Here is a 20138-nt window from a genome sequence, read left to right as displayed (position 1 = left end):
GGTTATTTGCCCACTCACTTTAGAAAAATAAGACAGCAAAGCATCTTTGTTGGTTAAGATAGTTCTTTATTATGAAGTGCCACAAAATGCTTTGTGTTCATTGTGCTTACATTGTCTAAATACTGGCTCAAAAGACCCAGGAGATCCTCCCTCTGCACCCGAGAGCCCGGAATCTCCTGAGATTAAGTGTGTCAGATATCACTGTACAGCGGTTAAAAACGCCTCCGTCCTTTTACAAACCCCCTGTCCAACAAGTGATTAGTTTGGCCAACGTAGCGCCCTTCAGTTTGGAAATACAAAAAAGAAAAAAAAAGAAGAGAGGTCAAGCTAGTACAAGTTTTCAATTCTTCTCTACCTGAATTCTAGTTAGTTTCATTGTGCTACTTTCTTTGAAGGTGGACATGATTTGAATGGAAGTGCTTGGAGAGCAAAAGATCTGGAGCTCACGTGGAGACACACAACTGCAACCAACGCTGTAATCGTGATCAAACACCGCAGGTCGAAGGATTATTGCTCGTAAAGACCCTGCCGAGAGAATTCAGAGGTTTGTTTTGAAACACATTGCGCATGATTGAAGTTAATTTGCTGGAATCGTGCAAAGACAAATTGTGTAGTACTCGACTGTGGAGATTTAGCGTTAAACAGTTCATTTGTGCAATTTTGGAGCAGCGGTTGGGTTTGGCATCTGGCCTCTTGCTCAGTCAGCTCACCCACAACTCAGATGAGAACAAGCGTAAATGTATGGCCGGATAATATTTTTGGATACATTTCAAATGGAAAATCCTGTTGAACATTTTCTGTGCTTTTGTAGGATCTCAATCGTCATCATTGTTTGTTTATTCTTGTGACACTCATGACCGCCACCTACAGGACTGGAGTGGCACAATATCTCTAAGATTATTTTGTCCAATCAAACGAGACAGAGTGAGGATTGTATCCACTTGGTGGTGGTCTGCGTTCCGCTGTGTTCCATTCTAATTATTCCTCTGCATGTTCTTCACATAATTCTCTGGCTTTTTATCTGCTATTAAGATCATTTATGGTATTGCATCGATTTCACAGTCGACAAATATTCACACGTTATCTTCATCTCTGTGGATTTTGTTCTTTTATTCTTTTTGTGTTTTACTTTGCTTTTACTTCTTTGTTTTTTTTTTTTAATTCCTGTATAAAAATACTTCTGCCATTGCGAGTCATTTTTCAAAGAGCTCAAGATTAGATCGGCGGCTGCAACATAACACCTTTCTACAAAATTGCTGCCTTCACAACATTCTCAGAAGTGTTTGTCTTCATACAAGAGCTGTTAGTTTATATCTGAGATGAAGGTAAAAGTAGGGCGTAAGTGCATGTTAAGTGCAAACTCTGTTTTTCATCCTCATAACCCTAAAGTAATGCGTAGTGAAAGGCAAATCACTAATTGAATAATCTCCTGATTAAACTTGGGATCTTCATCTGAAAGTGTGATTAAATGAAGGTTACGCACGCCTGAGGAACTGCTGCAATTATCACAAGTCCTTTTTAAAAGAATCACTTGTTCATATTAAACCTATTATTTCCAATTGTTGGAAGCTTGACTGGGGTGTGGAGTTTAATCAGACAGCGCAGATGTTCTCTCCGGGTCGCTCCGAGTGCGTGTGCGTGCGCGTCTTTGCGAGGTTACGTAACACCAATCGTCATTACCGAGCACAAATGTTTTTTGCGCAGTTGTGCGTGTCCTGCGAGTGTCTCCAGGGAAGCTCCAGGAATCTACAGCGGATGTTTTTGGGGGGCTTAGAGAGCTGGGCTCAGCCGCACTGCTATCAGCCGTATGGATCAACACTCTCACCATGTATTGTTCTGGGCCCTTATATGACTTGCGGGTTAATCCTGTTGGTTGGCTCAGAAGGAATGAATGGTGCCTGCTGCAGAATAAGCGGGACTAATGTACAGTATGTGGGGGCGGGGGGTGGGGTTGTAGCTGTGAAGGTGCCAGGCCATCCAGCCATAAGTGCACGCTTTTTTCCGCGGTCTAAGAATGCACACTTTATGTGCGCTTGAATAATGCATTGCATTTCAAGTTGAACACTTGAAAACTTGAATGCACCTGCACGTCGCCGCTCGACTGCAGTCCGTACCTCGGTTTGAATTTTTGAAGAGGTTGTGTTAAACGCGTTTATTTGTCCAGGACTGAAGGAACAACAGGCAAGAAATCCAGCAAGCCGCTGATCCCAGCTTCTTTCCCCCCAAATCCTACATTAGTTCTACTCACTAAGAGGCAGGCAGTGCATAACGAGAGAGGAAAGACTTTTTGTTTCTTTTTGTTTCGCTAACACTATATTGGCATGTTCCCTGATGTCTGCAATATTTGTCTTTTTCTGTTTATAACTATAGGTGAAGTAAAACATACCTGATTTTTAAAACTGCTATACAGTAGTAGGTAATACTTCGTAAGTTCATCATAAAATACCATGCATTAGTGTGATTATTGCTTTGAAAAAAGTCTATGGAGGCTCCAAGAGAAAAATATTGCCCTCGTCTATTAAATTTCAGCAAAAAAAAAAAAAAAGATTTTTTTTTTTTTTAAAAAGAAGAAAAAGCTTTATATGATGTTGGCATAGATTATATTTTTTTTGCATGCAAATAACCTTTATTAAAAAAAAGTAGAATTAAAAAAAAATAGCACTTAAAAAGTGGCATATGCTTTGGCCTGTTGTGGTAGAAATAGAAAGTAAATAAAAAGTAAAGTGCAACATAAAAAATATATGACAAATAAGTAAACAATAAATAAATAAATAAATAAATAAATAGATAGATAGATAAATTAATAAATAAATAGGGGTTTTTTTCTACCTCAGTAGTGGAGAGAATATGGTCACTTGGTGCAGAAGAACATTAGCGTTATTATCATTATTATTACTATAATTATTACTATAATTCCTCCTATTACTATAATTCCTCCAAAAGCAAAAGAAAAAACCTCTTTCTACGCATGGTAGTGCAGATAGGAAGCCAGCAGCCGTTAGCTTGCTGTTGCTATCGTCATCCTTGTCAAAGTCTGAACTGCGTCTCCATGCCGGATAGAAGCCGTGTTTTTGTTATTATCGTCTCTATCCAGAACAGGAAGAACAGTTTGTTTGTTTTTTTGTCGGGAAGTGCATGCGTAAAACAGTTCAATCCTTCATCGCGAGGAGAAAAATTGTGCTATCGTCATCACCATTAATGGGCTGCAGGGGAAAGCGAGGTGCAGAATGTGAGCAAGGGAGAGAAAAAGCCAGGTCAGAACACAACATTGATGGTTTGTGTCCGTTTGTAGGGATAATGGCAATTTTGTTTTTTTGCAAGCCGTTGGGAGGGTCATGCATCCAGGGGCCCGAGTGGAGAGAAGGGGCCTTTGAAGCAGGCCGACTCGTAGTGCTTGTTCAGGTAACTCTTGAGCGCGAAGGTCTTGTTGCAGCGTTTGCACTTGAAGTGCTTGAAGGCCGAGTGCGTCTGCATGTGAGCGCGCAGGTTCGAGCGGTCCGCGAAGGCTTTCCCGCAGTGGGCGCAGCCGAAGGGCTTCTCGCCCGTGTGCGAGCGCATGTGGCCCTGCAAGAGCCACGGCCGGCTGAAGGCTTTGCCGCACACGTCGCACTTGTGTTTGAGGTCGTGCGTGAGCAGGTGCATGGCCATGGCGGGCATGGACACGTACACCTTGCCGCAGGTGGGACATTTTTTGGCCAGCTTGCTGTCCAGCGAGCGGTGCGTCTGTTTGTGTCGGCTCAGGTTGGACGAGGTGGCGTAGGTCTTGCCGCACTCGTTGCACGTGTGCCTCTGGATGCTGCGGGGGCTGCCCATGGCTTTCCTCCTCGAGCGGCCGTCCGTGATGTAAAAGGCGTCCACCGAGTAGCCGTCGCTGACCGCCGCGTCGCCGTTGATGTAGCCGTCGGTGAGCTCGGAGCCCGGGCTGTCGGGAGACTCCGAGTCCGGCGCTCCGTAGTCACTGTGGATGCCGTCGTAGAGGGGGTCCGGCGACGGCACCTTGATCCCGCCGTCGCTCTCGCCATCGTACACTGACGGGCTGATGTAGTCGCTGATGTAGCCAGCTGTCAGGCAACAAGAAAACAATGCGCTTTAGACTTTGTACTTTGTTTTGTCTCATGCCTGATGACAGCTTTCTGAGTCTACTTGATGACGATTTGGACTTTTTGATATGATGAAAACGTTGCTATACAGAAAAGACAAGAAAAGTGCGTTTTTTTTTAGGCCCCGGTAAGACTTTCTATTGGTGCTTTTCCAGTGGCACAATTTGTAGTATCTGGTCAGCCAGGTTTCCTTTAGGTAGTCTAAAATCCAGTCGACTTTTTGTAACCAAATTTGCAGAGGTGTCAGGGGGTGCAGCAGGAGCGCCCAGTGAGGCTTAGCGCATCTACCAAATTCAAAAACACACTGAAGTAGACAATAGCCCCGGCATGAAACTCGAGATACACCCGTTTTTACACCAAGTGCACCAAATTTTCTGATGAATCGGGGAGGGGCAGCTCCGTGCACAAGAACACCCAGAGAAGTGCAAAATGGCCCCAAACACCGTAGACTAGATTTATGTCTGTTTTTATACCAAGCGCACGGGCAGCAGTCCAGCGAAATAGGGCCCCTAGTGTTTTAGAACACTGCATTAGGAATAAGATTCTTTTCCTAGGGTGTACCCGCAAGTGCAGTACAAATGAACGACATCTCATAAATCATGCTTTCTGTCTGTGCTTGTTTTTCCTCTGGCTTGGTGGTTTCTAGCATATCAAATACAATATGGTGCCGGAGAGCAAATTTTATTTCACAAATCGTATTTATCATTATCCATCCATTATCCAAGATGCTTGTCCCTCACGACTGGAGCCTATCCCAGCTGTCTTCGGGCAGTAGCCGGGGTACACCCCTAATTGGTTGCCAGCCAATTTGCAGATTTATCAATTATTAATGTCAAGTCAGAACTGTCATTGTTTTTATAAATATGGCAAAAGTGAAAAACTGCAAAGACCCTATTTGATTGGTCAGATTCTTTTTTTGTTCTTTTCCTAAAAATAATATATTTTTGTTCATCCAGTCAATGATAGTGAGAACAATTTAATGCTCCTCCACTAGAGAGCAGAAGGTACAATTAACCTGTGTATCCACCGATTGTCATTCCTACAACAAAATAATAGCTATGAACTAAACAGGACCAGATTTCATTGTGAGAAGTGTACATTTATGAGTATATTGTGACACGATTATGAAGATTGCGGTACTGATACACTTTGTGTCATTTTTGTTGATGTGCTGTGGGATTTTTATAATGTTAAATATCAGCCTTGGCTCATTAAAGGTTGGCAAATTTATGTTCACCACTTCTGGACACTAACAGATTAGTGATTGTAGGATGTTGTACTGAGCAGTCTCCATTTTGCTGCATCAGTCCGGTTTTTTTTTTTTTTTTTTTTTGCTCTTGACAGTCTCCTCTCGAATAGAATCAATCCCCTCATCGGAGCCAACTGCCACATGCCACATCCAATGTTGTTATTTGTTAGTATCGTTCACGCTAATGCATTTGATACAAGCGCAGTTTTCTTACATATTTTATTCAAGTGGAAAACCAACCTCCCTAAACTTAAATCAAAAGAGCTAAGATTAAGCCAAGCAGTGGATAATGAGCATTTGTTGTCATAAACCTTGCACCGTCAACCTTAGATAGTGACTGCTTGGTTTTAAGCAGATGATGATTTCCACTGAACTGAGTCAGATTGATACATGCAGTTCCAAATCTGGAGCCATTAAACTAGGAATGACTGAGTGCTCTGATGGCTTGTCTGCTTTGTGGAAATATTGTTATTGTGGCGGAGCTTGCGCAGATTTGTTAGCCATTGCTACCTGCTCTTCATTAGGAGCCATTATTCAAATAACACATCATGTCCATGGTGAGACACAGACATTCATGTCCACTTCAATATACTCTATGAAACATTAAATGTACAGCATGGATTGATGACTGTGCACTTAACCTGTGTGGTTGTCATAGTCATTATCAACTTTCTACCCACCAGTAGGACTTGAACATTGCATATTTTAAATACTCATGGATGTACTACTTGAGGGTGAAAGTGGGCGCGTGAGCGTGTATATACTGAATGTATGCATGTATTTACATAGTAGGTGTGTATAAAGTGTGACTGTTTCACACGAAATAGTCCAATGGATCATAAACATGTTTGCTGTCGGATGACATGTTAGCAAACTTGGACAGCAGCAAAGGAGATAACTGTATCTTATATGGGTGTGATAGCAAAGCATACACCCACCATCAGCACTATAGCAAGACATTCTGACTACATTAGTAGATTCTAACAAAAACTGAAAACCCTCTAGGGAATGGAGTAGGAAAACAAAACACGACTGAATCCTTAGATATAATTTAACACCTGAATATACCTCCTCTGGGTCTTGAAAGTTCTCTCCCCTAATGTCTGTTTAAAGCCACGAATTGTCCTGTCATGTTTTCAGGGCTTTGGCTTGACTTTCTACACGTATAAAAGTACAATTAAGCGTCTAGAAGCCAGCATAGGCCGAAACATTGCGATCACTTGCAGAACTCGTTGAGCTCTAACACAGGAGTTGTTTTGAACTTTTTCTTTTTACAAAGATAAGAATGTTCACTTTTGATTTACACCGTCTGAGAGCTGTAAATGGAACAATAATGTTTATTATTGCAGTTGAGTAGCATTCTACTGTCTAATAAAGAAAGCTGTTCTTAATTTGCTCATCTAACTAATTGAGGTAATGAAAATATTAGACACAGCTCAGTACAGTTCTACATCATAATTTGACTGTGGGTTTAGATTCACCATTTGAGTGGTTCTTTTAGAAGTTAATTCTGTGCCTCTTTGTTAGAATATTGCAATAACCTACTTAAAAAGCTCTTAAATTACGATTTATTGATTATAACCTCCCCTCTAGCTCACCAAAATAATTCTCCCCAAGATGTCTATTTGTCCTAATATTAGCTTTATTTTAGTATGTCAAAATAACTATTGTAAAAAGTTAACCATTTATTTTCTACCATTTATCCTGTTTAGGTTTGTCTGTAAACTGTTGCTGACTTTTGAGTAGGGCCTGACCGATGTATCGGCTGGACAATTTAATCGGCCGGTATTGGGTCTTTTAAAAATGGCAAAAATCAGCTGATTTTTTTTTTTTAGGGCATTAACACTTGACAACATAAGACAAAGATAATTACGTTCAAACATCCTTCCAATAAATCTGACAATTTTTCCAGATTTTTCTCTCTATTTTACGGTTAAAAAAATACTAAAGGATAAAGTAATATAAAATAGTCAAATGTTATTCCTGTAATTCATAGCGTTATTGTTGTAAGTGTTAAGGAACATTATTTTATTCATTATATGTACAGTATTTTTTTTTTTAATTAATCGGCCGATTAAATATTCATCGGCTGTTTATTTTGCCAACTATCGGACTCGACATTGGCCTAAAAAAATCAATTTCGGTCGAGCCCTATACCTTTGGGTGTAAAGTAGGGTAAACCCTAGAATGGTCAATCACAGGGCACACATACACAAAGAATCATTTCCACTCGCATTCACACCTATGGACAATTTAGAGTCTGAAATTCACCTAACTTGCATGTTTTTGGAATGCAAAAATAGTCTGAGTACCTGCAGAAAACAAACAGGCAGGTGGGAGCTGAGATTTGAACCTACAACCTCTCCAGACACACCTGCAAATCTCATTCGCCACCGTGTAGTCAATGATGCATCAGTATAGTATAATTTTCCAGTTAACAATGAATTCCACTTCCCCACAGTGACTACACAAACTAAATACCAAATACTACAGTATAAAGGGCTAAAACAACCATCAGGTAGTTTCGGCCTAAACTGTTTGCACTAAAATAAATATTGCTCATAATTTTAAAGTATTTTGTTTTGAGTTTAGTGTTTATACTCAGCATGAAGTCGTGTTAGTTTCGTGTCGCTGTTATTCAGCTGAAGAGACAACCTCTTCACGACTAGTTCCTATCCACAGGGCGCCCCTCCAAATCCGAGCAGTCCCATTACACACAAAGCGACACAAGTGGGATATCAATTATTCCCAACTCTGCTTCATCCGAGCAGAAAGTTGCTGCTAACGCGCGGCGCCTCGGCCGGGCTAACTCCTGCACTGCAGTGAGCGTTATGGCCACGTCAAGCTTTTGAGGATGGAGGGAAGGGGGAAGAACTAGAAAAAGGTAGCGGGAGACTGCGGGTCGCGTGTGAAGCCACACAGGGCTTGTTAGTCTCGACATGATGAATACGCCACTGACAGATTTTTTTTTCTATCTTCTCCGACGCGCAAACACAAGTGAGGGTCAGGCACGGGAAGCACACGCTGATGCAACAACGTGTCAGTGGCGCCGGGGTGGAGGCAGGGAGAGGAAGCACGGAGACGTCTGTTCAAGGGTGTATTGAAGTTCACAACGCACAACAATGAGTCACGCTGCTGCTCGAGGATGTACAGCAGTGAGGTGGACTAAAGACTACAAGCGTAAATAACATTATCTGCATTTAACTGTGACTCCAACACAATCATCACCAATCAAACTTGTTGAGTCAATTGATCATTCTGTGTGATAATCTTAGAGCGCTTACTTATAGGAGGCGTAATGCATTCATTGTAAATTACTTAAGACAAGAAATTGCTTAGAGGGAAATTCAAGGTGTGTGCCCGCGAGTGTGCAAAAAATGTCTGACACATCGCAAGTCACACCTTCTGTTTCTGATTGGTTGTTTTTATTCAGACATGGTGGTTTCATGTACATCAAATTAAAGACACAAATGAGGCCAGGGACGGGTGGGTTTTTTTTCACATCATCAAATCATATTTATCATGTACTAATTCCAAGTCATGTAAGCATAGAGTGTCAATCATAGTGGACTGTCAAATATAATTTTTCGCATGGTGGGGAAAAAAAGAAATTCCTTCCTGGTTCAAGCTATCTGCATCATAAAACTTTCATTAACTGTATTGGAAATGTTTTAAGTAACATTTTCACCGTATTAATGGTAATACAGGTGTGAAAATGAGTTAAAATCATTCTCGCTTCTTGTGTTTTCCTTCCCCTGGTCCCAAGCATTACTTTTCTGGACAACAGAAAGCCTTTTTATCCTAATACTTACTTTTATTACTACGATTGCTAACAGAGATCATTTTAATTCCACATGTTTAGGTTCCATACATATGTACTTTGAAATAATATGAAAACATTAAAAGACTAAATATATCCATACATCCATTTTCTATTTTCGTGTAGCTGGAGCCTATCCCAAGTGACTCTGGCTGAAAGTCGGATTGCACTCTGGACTGGTCGTCGGTCAGTCCCAGGGCACGCATGGAGTGTGATCTGCATATTTCTCGATTGTTGCGTAACAGGTATTCTAGATGTACGGGTGCAAGGGGGGTGGGGGGGGGGTGGGGGGGCGGGGCAGTGTTTGAGAGTTGAGTTGATTTATTTATAGGGTATTTACATAATCAGCAAACAAACACAGTATCTGGCACGTAAACACTTGTGGAGGTTGATATTGCCCAAGGACAAAAGATGTTAATAAATTGGAAGGTAACAGGGGGGTTAACCACTGTTCTTAAAATGTTACGATGATGATAATACCAGCACTTGGTGTTAAATAACCAAGGCATAAAAGTGAGGTGTGTCGTAAATAATCTTAATTAAAAGATGTTAACCACTGTAAGAAGTGCAAACAACAAAACACTCTAGAGTATCTTTGATAACGAGTAATAAACGGTGTATTCTATTCGTCATCACTTCTTCCATTCGTCTTCTCTTAACCCCCCTTGAGCCAGCTCTTCCTTTCAGAATAAGTACATTTAATCCTTTGCTGCTCACTAAAATGAATCTCCTGCGTGATATGCTTAGGTCTTGTGTGACGTCATGCACAACAATGTTTCAAAACATATTAAGCTGCATATTTTGACCAAAAATGTGCAATTCCAAATTGTACAAGCTCAGAGGTATTTGACTTTATAGTTTCTACCGTATAGCTCGCATTCACCGCTTTATAACCACATCATCAAATCACATCACCATCCGAAATATCACTGCCAGAATCCTGTTGAGTGTCTTTTTTTTTTTTCTATCAATAACCCATGAAGTCCAAAGTTGAAAGGTTTTGTTGCGTTTTGTTGTTTGTGGCCACCTGTTCCCTGTTTATTTCCTTTAACCTTACTTAGCCTGTGTAGAAAGACGTGCGTTGGGGAGGCGGGCTGTTGACTATGAGCTAAAATCAATAAAACATGGGATGGATTGAGTTCATGCGACCTTCTTGCTAACATCCACTTTCAAATAGCTCAGCAGAGAGAGTGCGTATGGGACAGTGGTGGCCAAATGAGTGGTTAAGAAATTTAAAAAGGTTCAATTCCCCAGTCTGGACCATGAGCAAGGCTGCTGTACCCTCCAAATGGAAAACTCCATTTACAGCTCCAGTATGTTGACTACTGTAATGGGTTAAATGCAGAGGTGAAGTTTTGGGCAAATTTAAAAACAGCAATAACAAAAAAACAGTTGAGTTGCTTGTGAATCAGCAAATGCATCCTCAGCACATTCCAGCATGGGCAGTGGTTGCAGTGCACATTTAGTGGACCAACAACAGCCACACACCTGTTCAAACTGAGCCCGACCTACCTTTGTCATGTAGCCGCAGGCTGAGCTCCGTCCTGGGCCGGTAGGCGCTCTCCAAATCATCCGCGGTGGAGAAATCATCCAGTTTCACCTTTTTCACCAGGAAAGACCTCGGCATGGTGGTGCAACACACACACACTCAGGCACACGAGTCCGCACACACGCAAATACAGCAGACCGGCGTGGCCAGCGTGACCACCAGGAGCAAGCTCGTTAAATAGTTGAGAAGCTCTTGAATTTTGGAAGATTATTTTTGGGTGTGTGTAGAAATTCCACCACTGGCTCCTCCTTGGCAGCGCAGGAGCAAGTTCAGCACCGGACAGCTCCCCTCAGCTCAGCTTCCTGTGCAGCAGACAAGCGGAAGTCCACTCGCCGCCAGCCTCACGTGCGGTGAAGAATAAATAGATCGGCGTTTGTCTTGAAAGAAGAGGAGAGGAGAAAGAGGGAGTGGAGAGTGGAATTCGGAAGCTTTGCCGAGGAAACCGCCAGTCCCGGTCTCCGTTGGAAGTAGTCCTCAAGTCCGCCCGGCGACTCGTCGGCTCATTGCATCCCCCCCGCAGCTCCTCTTCTCTTTTGGCTGCTTCCCTCTCTCTTCTCTCCTCTCCCGCTTTGTGCGGCAAGCTGTTCCGTGCCTGTGTCGTCTGAGACGATCAGCTGACTGCATTTATAAGCGAGGAGGGGAGAGAGAGGGATGTACATAAAGAGAGAGAGAGAGAGAGAGAGAGTGAGGGAGTCCAAGGAGTGCTTAATTTAATCCATCCCTCCTCTCCAGGGAGCGGTGACTGGCCCGGATGATTTATTGAAGCTGTTAAAACCCCCCAACCTTCTTTTTGTCTTTTTTCCTATCTTTCTTTCATCACTCCCTGTATTTATTTTTTTTTGTCTGGAAGAAGTCGGCAAGTGGGGAAGTGATGGAAAAAAATACAACTTAAGTATCATCACCATTGTATTAACCACAGGAGATCTAGCTACAATCAGGGTTCATGCGCTTTTGTCAAGGTCAATTACAAACACATTCAAGTTCATATTTCCAAGCTTTTACAGCAGCCATCCATTTTCCATAAGGCTTGTCCTGATTTGGGTTGTGGGTGAGCAGCCTCTCACAGATGACTTTGGTAAATTACCCGCAAGGTTATTGTAGTTAATGAAAACCAACAAAATAATTTAAACTCAAAGTGAAAATAAACAAGTGAATACAATTTTAAATGCTGTTTAAAAAATGGAATCTAACTGAAACTACATCTTGTGTTCATAAAACTAACTAAAATTGAAAGTTGTATTGAAAAGTTCCTTCATTTTCATTTTGGTCAGTTAATATCACGCATGAGCTTCTGGGGTTCATTTTAAATGTAGTTATTTCAGTATTGTCGTACATCTGTACAGAAGAAGGAAGGTCAAACAGATGTTTGAGAATTGTATTTTACTTTACTTTATTACACAATACTAAGTGGCCCTTTTTTATCTTGCTCCCGACAAATACTCCTTATGTTAAAAAAAACACAGACAAAAATTAAAACTAATACTCAAAGTAAAACACAGCATTTTCCAAAAATTAATACAAAAAAATTAACAAACTTGCTGTAAAAACTAATTAAAACTAAGTTTTAAAAATAAGTCACAATGAAATATCAAATCACTATAATAAAAACTATTCTAAACTAGAACCAAAACAAACAATAATTCCCATTTGCAATTGGCAATTTAGAATGATCAATTACCATAACGTGTTTTTGAAATGTGGGAGGACATGCAAACTCCACAGAGTAAGGCCTGAGATGAGATTCAAACCCAGAACCGTTTGACTGTGTGGCAGATATTTTTACCACTCGTTCACAGAAAGTAACTTTATGCTCATACACATATATGATCAAAATGATTTCTTTACTTGAAAATGCTTACCTTTGTAACAGATGCGGGAGGCACACAAGGTTGGACTCAAAGGTCCTGGATCAATTATTTGTTTTTGAAACCATTTTTCCCATTGGAAACAATATGTTCTGGTGCAATTGTACATCACCATTACAAACTTTACAGTGTTGAATTCCACAATCCACTGTATATGTTTTCCTTGAGCGATTTCCAAAATTGTGATCTCGAAACATCGTGCCAGCGTTCAAAACAAATTTAAATGCAAACGCTCTCCTCTGCATGGTCTACATTGTATCAGTTGCTCTTTCCTTTCCTTGGTTACATCCATGGCGACACCAATTTTCCAGGCAAATATGAGCAATCATGCTGCAGCACCTCATAATTATCATTAGTATGCATGAATGTGGCCCCTCAAGGCAAATGGAGGTGGACTGTGGACCAAAAGGAGTGTTGCTCAGCGGCGTACGTGAGAACTGTGAAAGCGATCCGGGGCCACTTCTGCAAAAATGAAGACTGTCTAGCCTCTGTGTCCGTGTTACGTAACAACAGCAACATCAAGAAAGAGGAATCAATGACAAGAACAAAAAAGAACTGCTCTCGCTCCTTTTCTTCGTTTTCAATTTCATTCCACGACTATCACTCAATTTCATCATAATCATATGTTGGTTGATGAGTATGGTCGAGGTCCTTGTCTTTTTATCTTCAAGGTCTGATGGGCTTGTGTATACAATAATAGAGCATGCATACTATTTTTAAAAAATGCCTGTTTTAGGTGATATCCATCTAACAAAGTCTAATAAAAATGAATCTTGCTGTAGCTTTAACGAGGCAGTACTCTAGCTCATAATTGCACGCCAGGAAAGTTGGTGGTCATCTGTTAAGGCTTAGATTAATTTCAGTGCACGTCTTTGATCTGAAGGGAAACCACTTAAAGATGAAGAATTTGCAGTAATGTGAAAGTTGGTGCATAGGACCAACTTTAGCTAAAACGTTAGAGTTGTCACATCCCTCACCTCTCTGAGTGTCACTATGAAATATGACCCATTTTTTTTCACTTCATAACAGCCCCTTTGCTTAAGGCAGACAATTTTAAGACACACAACAAGTCTTGTTGTTTAAATGAATGAGTTTAAATTACATATATATATAATATATATAAATGCTTTAATTTTGACAGCCCTAATATATATACATATATATATATATATTAGACAATAATAGCCGCCGAGATATATATATATATATATATATATATATATATATATATATATATATATATATATATATATATATATATATATATATATATATATATATATATATATATATATATATATATATATACATATATATATATATACATATATACATACATATACATATATATATATATATATACATACATATACATATATATATATATATACATACATATACATATATATATATACATACATATACATATATACATATATATATATATATATATATATATATATATATACATACATATATATATATTAGGGCTGTCAAAATTAAAGCATTAACTATGGAGATTAATTTGAATTTCATAACGCACTAAAAAAAAATTAACTCAGTTGTATTTACTTACTGTAGCAGCTGACCTCTGCTCACTGTGCAGCCAAACACAAAGACGGATTTTGCGTAGTTTTACTTTAAAAAGTTGCTTGACGGCTTATTGGAGAAATCCAAAATAATTTGCACACTTTACACAGCCAAATTCAAATACCATATTAGTTGTATGTCTTTGGTGTATCGTTCAACTGTTTATATGAGCAGCACACTATGTAATGTGGGCTCTTGTTTTGGGATTTGGAAAAGATATTCCCCCAAAATGCATTGAAAGCCAAAGAAAAGGCAGAATGAACTGGTTAATCACCGAAGTCCACAATGGGCTTCGCGCTGTACAGATTCAACGTTCAAGTAAGTTTGAGGTCACATGACATGGGGGGAAAAAAAACATGTGAAACACAAACACAGGCAGAACATGCACACTCCACAAAAGAAGGCCAGAACTGAGATTTGAACCCGAATCTCAGAACTTTAACACAGACGTGCCAACCATTTAACCAGGCTGTCAAAACACAACTAAATCAAACTTCTTTTTTGGGGGGGGTTCATTGAATTTAACCACCTTTAGCTCGTCTGTGTTTGTGCATGTTTGTGTGCCTGTGTGTGTGTTGCTACCAGTCCATCTGTTGTCCTTAATCAGAGAAAGAGCAGATGAGGTTCATCACCTGGAGACTAGCTCAGGGAGGTCCAATTAAACACGCACACACACACACACGCACGCACACCCCCATGCACACACTTCTAAATCACCTGTCAGCTGACTAGAATAATTTACAACATTAGCAACATATTTCATCATTCGAGGTTACATGAGCACAAACATACATATATGCTGTACACACTTACAGTATATCTACTACATACAGTACAGTCAAATAACTAAACACATGTGAGTAAATCTATTATGTTGTTTGTCTAAGGAAATAGAGCCGCATACTTTCTTCCCGAAAATTTGCTGGAAACAATCTTTGTTATATATTAGTGCTCTCAAACAATTTAAACTTTAGTTTGTCATGACGTACATTTCAGTTTGAGAGCAAGAGAGTAAGAGCAATCATTTGACATTTCCAACAATGTCTTATTTATCCTGAGAAAAGCGAGGAGAGACAGCCGATAAATAGTTAACGCTGGGTTACGTTAATGATTAGAAGTACGTGTGAGCGGAGGATGTTCTCGGCGCTCTTTGGAGGTTACCCATGATGGATCCCTCCACATGTGTTGTGTGCTGTACAGCCGCTGTCCAGCTGGTCTGTGTATGCGTGAGCGTGTGTGTGTGTGTAGGTGGCTAAGGGTTTGAATGAAGCGTATGGTTTATATGACAGCACAACAGCTGCTGCAGGCTAGCTTTGACACAACCTAACGACGCCCATTGTTTTTAACAGCTTATGTGGTATCGTCATGCAAAAACAAACAGGCATTGACAAAACACAAAGTAAATCACATGTCATAGATGTCATTAGAATGCTCATAGAATTAGTAATTCAAGTTTTATTCCCCCTCTGGCGTTCAGTCTTTTTCTATATGATCTCTGATATTGTTTTTATGGATTGTGTTCGTTAATAAAAACCCAAATATGTGATTCTGTTCTCCCTCCTTTTTTTACTCTTTTGTGGAGTGAGCCTCATGGTGTTCCGTGCTAAAGCTGCACGGCTCTGCAGCAATGCTAAATATTGCTGAGCAGTTCTTCTCATCAGGCACAACAACAACACACATAAAGTGAGATGCACACACACACACACACATGCAGACAAACACGCAGACACAAACACACACAATACAAAAATGCTGGTCTAGGGGAGAAATGTGGCCTGTTTCTTTGTCGTTTTGATGACTCGCGCTGTACTGGTGAACCAGAATGTAGCGTACGTTAGCACAGCAAAATGATGATGATTTGATAAAAGACCTTGAGCTGAAATATTTTGGTGTGCAGCTGCTCTGGCATCAAGGTGAGCATTTCAATAGAGGGTGGCGCCCGAGCGCCCTCTATTGACAAGCCGCCACTGACCAGATACTCTAAAATCGATTCTCAAATCAAAATATCTATTTAATACTTTAATACAATTATTTGTACTAATGTACACGATGGAAAGTAGCTCAACTTTTGAGATATTGTCTAAATGATATGTGGTTTTTTTTTTTCTGGAAACGACTTTTTCTTGGGTAACAGAGTAATGTGCAAGTGCAGCGGCATGCTACATTGCTTAGTCAGTCCGTTTCCATCTCTGGACAATAATAGCATTATGGCGGAGCTCAAATGAATTGTGGCAGCAGCAAATCTTGTGAAACACCTCAGGCAGGGCTGGACTGGCCATTTAGCACAGAGGACAAATGCTCGGTGGGTCGGCGTGTTTTGGGGCAGAGGCAGTGCTATTTAACTGTTATTCTCCGCCATTTTTCCCCAAAAGCCCACAATTTAGAGAGAGTAGCCAATCAATATCAGTGGCAAAGCTACGTGGTAGCCAGGGATGATCAGGAGTCATGTCTAAATACAATTTTTTATAAGAATCTGTCTTTAGAATAGATTGTTTGATTCTTACAGACAATGCCAGTTCTATCAATATTTATCCATTATTTTCACTCCATAGCAAGCGAACAATACGGATGAGAAGTCATTGTTTATCATACCATCCACAGTCATGGTTGTGCACGTTGCACACGTTTGCACATACATGTGTGCCAATATACCAGGGCCAAGTGTTTTGTGTCAGTCCAGCCCTGACCTCAGATGTAACATTAAAAGTTCCATACACCGCCTCTCATTTCGTCTGCGCTATGCTAGCACTGCTTTACGCGGTGGTGTTCTGCACCTGTCTTTCAAAAGCAAAATGGACCGCGGTTTATGGCAGTTTAGCATGTTGGGCAAGTCCTGGTTGCACCCAGTTTCCATGCTTGTCTGTTTGTGCAATCAAGTTTACGCCTCTTTTTACACGTTGAAAATCTTCAGTAAATCAGGGCCTACAGTATGTCTCTGAATGGATTCAGCCCGCCTGAGCGGCCTTCAAACAAATGAATATGTTCATTTTCCACATGGTGGTAGTTGTAATTGCTGTCACTGTCTGACCCAGTGGACACGCTGCATTATTCACCATGTGATGATGAATCATAAGATTTATTGGTCATTTAAGAGGGGATCCGCTCCGGTTGAGAGTGGATAATCTAAATGTATAATCCTCGTAATAAATCCTTTGCAGGGGAATTCATTAGCTCCCTTTTCACCAAATGGACCAGTTTGGTTCACTTTGGTATAGAATGCAGATGGATTTTTGGACAATGGACAAAATATGCGTTTTCCTCAAATAGCGGCCTTCCTGTAAAAGTCACCACGTGCGTCACCAACAAATAAAGCCTCACTCCATTGCAGGTCCTTAACCCTCAATGGAGTTCCATTGTTATGATGGAATGGAATCAATAATCTGGCTAACACGGTATGGACAATTTTGAGTCTTCACTGAACCTAAGATTAGACATTAGACAAGACATTAGCTTTTACCCGACTGGATTGGACAATTGGGAACAAATTACAGTCAGTAACTCACACCTGGCATTTAACCCTCACACACATACCAACTCGATGTGACAAGGAAAAAAATGCAATCCTTTTTGTCCTTATCGGGAAGCAACATTTTGAGGTGCCACATATCATTTTATTGAACCACAAACAACATGGTGTGATCAAGGAAGAAGCAGATTTCCCTGCAAGCTGGAGCCTCTACCTGCCTCCTGCTTCCCATCGAAAGAAAAAAAAAAATCCTTTTTTCACTGGTCAACACATTTTTACTACATTTTCTGAATCAGAAATGCAAGAAAACTTTCCTAAATATTTTTTTTACGCTGATTATGAATCTGCCCTAGGTTCTCTCTTGCAGTTTTATTTCTGTTTTTTATAACAATAATAATAATAATAATAATAATAATACATTTCTTAATATTTATGAATTAAGGGTTAAGTCAGCAACAGGTGCAATTTTTTTCTGAAATAAAGCTATAAATTACAAGGCATGGTAAAATCCGTTATTTACACGCTTTTAGAGGTCAAACTTAAAAACAAAAAATGAAAGTATCTCAAAAACCTGATGTGCTAGAAAAAAAGTAAAGACATTTTTCTAATCAATGTCAAGAATACATTTAGGTAGTCGAGACACATGAGGCCATCTCTGATTAAAATTAGCTGTTGACGAGTGTTATTAAGCGTAATCGTCTCAGGTCATAGACAGCATTATTCACACATACAGTACATGAAAGTGTTAACTCCTGACCCCATTTAAAGTTTGCTACTCAAAAAAGTAGCTCCTACCGAGGTACATAGCCAGTCACTCAAATGAAATGAAAATGTGGAGACCCTGTTATGATGAGATGGCGTCTTTAATAGCAATTGGCATTCCAGTAGTGTCTGAAATGCGATCCCTCCGCAATGTTGTGTGAAACCATGGTCCCAACTTGTATTGTGATTTAAAGATGATCATTTACCATCCTGACGGTTTCATGGCAACTTAAACTGAACTGTATTGCTTAGTGGATATGAACAGCCTGTAGACACAAGCCTCTAACTGTTACATATGTTGTAACTGCCGCAAATATCTATTCCTTTATGCTTGTACACTTAAAGGAAGTGGTTGCCTGATTTGGCAAAGCACTGACGTGTCTTTGTGTATTTCCTTAAACTCCCGGTGACCCACGGTGAGAGGGCTATTCCTCTTCCTCTCGCCATCTTGGGGTAATTGTGTGAATCAGGGCAGATTGCATTTAGTCAGACAGCTGAGTGGTGAGCTGGCAGGGTAATAAATGGCCTGATAACCAGCACCACGCGGATCCCTCTCAACGCTGAAATAAGAACAAAAAAAATCATTACCTGGCCCGGACAGGCCTATCCCGCCATGTCACATGCGATAAAGAGGGACATATTTCGGGGGGAAAACGCGTAGAGGGGGCGCGCTTGCGAGTGAAGTAAAGGGAAGAAAAATGAAGGAAGGGATAAAAGAGTGATGGAGTAAGTAAGAGACTTGTGGAAACATTCCGGGTGACATTTTTATTTGTCTTCCAGATTGATCCATTTATTCGCTCTTCCTGGAGGATGGAGCCAAAATGAGGCAGATAGAGCCGAGTTAAACATTACAATGGAATTTTATCAGAGGCATGAGGAAAGCGGAGAGGCTTTGCAACTGCACTGCATCACACGGAAACTCTTTCTATTATTTTGCTTACATTAGCTAGTCTCAGTCTTTACATTGTATTCATATGAAGCAATAAGCTTAGCGGTCTCTATATATACGAATGGGGTCGGACTTTGCATTCTAAGATATTGCCGTACCTTTTTCAGGCCTGACTGTCATTTACGATTGTTATCCTTTGTCAATGACAATTTAAAACATTGTGTAATGTTTGTATGGTGATGGTGCAAAAGAGTGGGTAGACAATTAAATGTGTGTTCAAGGTTATTGAGATAACTTTAAAAGACAGTATTATTAACAAAAAAATATATTAAAAAATTACATTGCAAACTTAGGGTGGGGTTTCATTGTTGCTGATTGGTCAGAAAAATTATGTACACTGTTATTGTTGCAAAAATACTAGATCCACTCAGCACTTATTAATTTAGTTTATATTGTTCTTTTTTAAACATATATATATTTAATAATTAGTACCTTTTTTTTAAATAATTTTTAAAAATAATTATTGCTCTTCTATATTTCCTTTATTTCTCAGTAAAATTCCCACTTATTAATGTACACATTTTTCTAATTGTTTCTCTTTTAGTATCACAAACTTTTTATCTCATGAAATCTAATACTTACAACAGCTTTTCATAATAATAACTACCTCTTCTGAGACACTTTTTAATGTGTTTATACGATTTTTGGGGTCAACTTTTATCCAATTACTTATCAATTTTCAAATTATGTATGATTTTATCATCACATTTTTTAAATTATATTATTTGACTTTATTCTTCTTTTTACCCAGCTTGAATTTCGTAATCTTACTTTGCATCATTATTATC

The 20138-nt window shown here is 39.9% G+C and overlaps 1 protein-coding gene and 1 long non-coding RNA gene across 4 annotated transcripts in view; one reads left to right on the top strand and one right to left on the bottom strand.

The window, feature by feature from the left end:
* The window catches only part of LOC147143690 (uncharacterized), a 141801-nt gene that overhangs the window by 86995 nt on the left and 34668 nt on the right, over positions 1-20138 (top strand). For 2 of the 3 annotated variants that reach the window (XR_015087817.1, XR_015087818.1), the window contains one exon: positions 396-1009. The exons of the other annotated variant lie outside the window; for it this stretch is intronic. This is a non-coding gene — a long non-coding RNA (uncharacterized LOC147143690). Of the gene's footprint in view, positions 1-395; positions 1010-20138 lie in introns of those variants that run through there. 3 annotated transcript variants of the gene reach the window in all.
* Positions 52-15395, bottom strand: LOC147143691 (transcriptional repressor scratch 1-like). The gene is made up of 3 exons (XM_086037722.1): positions 15277-15395; positions 10682-11336; positions 52-4061 (listed from the first exon to the last, which is right to left on the bottom strand). The coding sequence occupies exons 2-3, from the start codon at positions 10794-10796 to the stop codon at positions 3334-3336; spliced, it is 843 nt and encodes a 280-aa protein (XP_085893848.1). The 5' UTR covers positions 10797-11336; positions 15277-15395; the 3' UTR covers positions 52-3333.

Source organism: Filicampus tigris, chromosome 8 (assembly GCF_054856515.1).
Source record: "Filicampus tigris isolate MCC_2025a chromosome 8, RoL_Ftig_1.0, whole genome shotgun sequence".
NCBI classification, from domain to species: domain Eukaryota; kingdom Metazoa; phylum Chordata; class Actinopteri; order Syngnathiformes; family Syngnathidae; genus Filicampus; species Filicampus tigris.
Note: the sequence above shows the minus strand (reverse complement) of the source record. Positions and strands in the feature narration are given on the sequence as shown.

Bases quoted from the DNA above. Each gene is read 5' to 3' on its own strand.
- LOC147143691 (XM_086037722.1), bottom strand. From the start codon at position 10,796: ATGCCGAGGTCTTTCCTGGTGAAAAAGGTGAAACTGGATGATTTCTCC. The intron at 4,062-10,681 runs GTAGGTCGGGCT...GTTGCCTGACAG, and splicing joins CCTGCGGCTACATGACAAAG to CTGGCTACATCAGCGACTAC.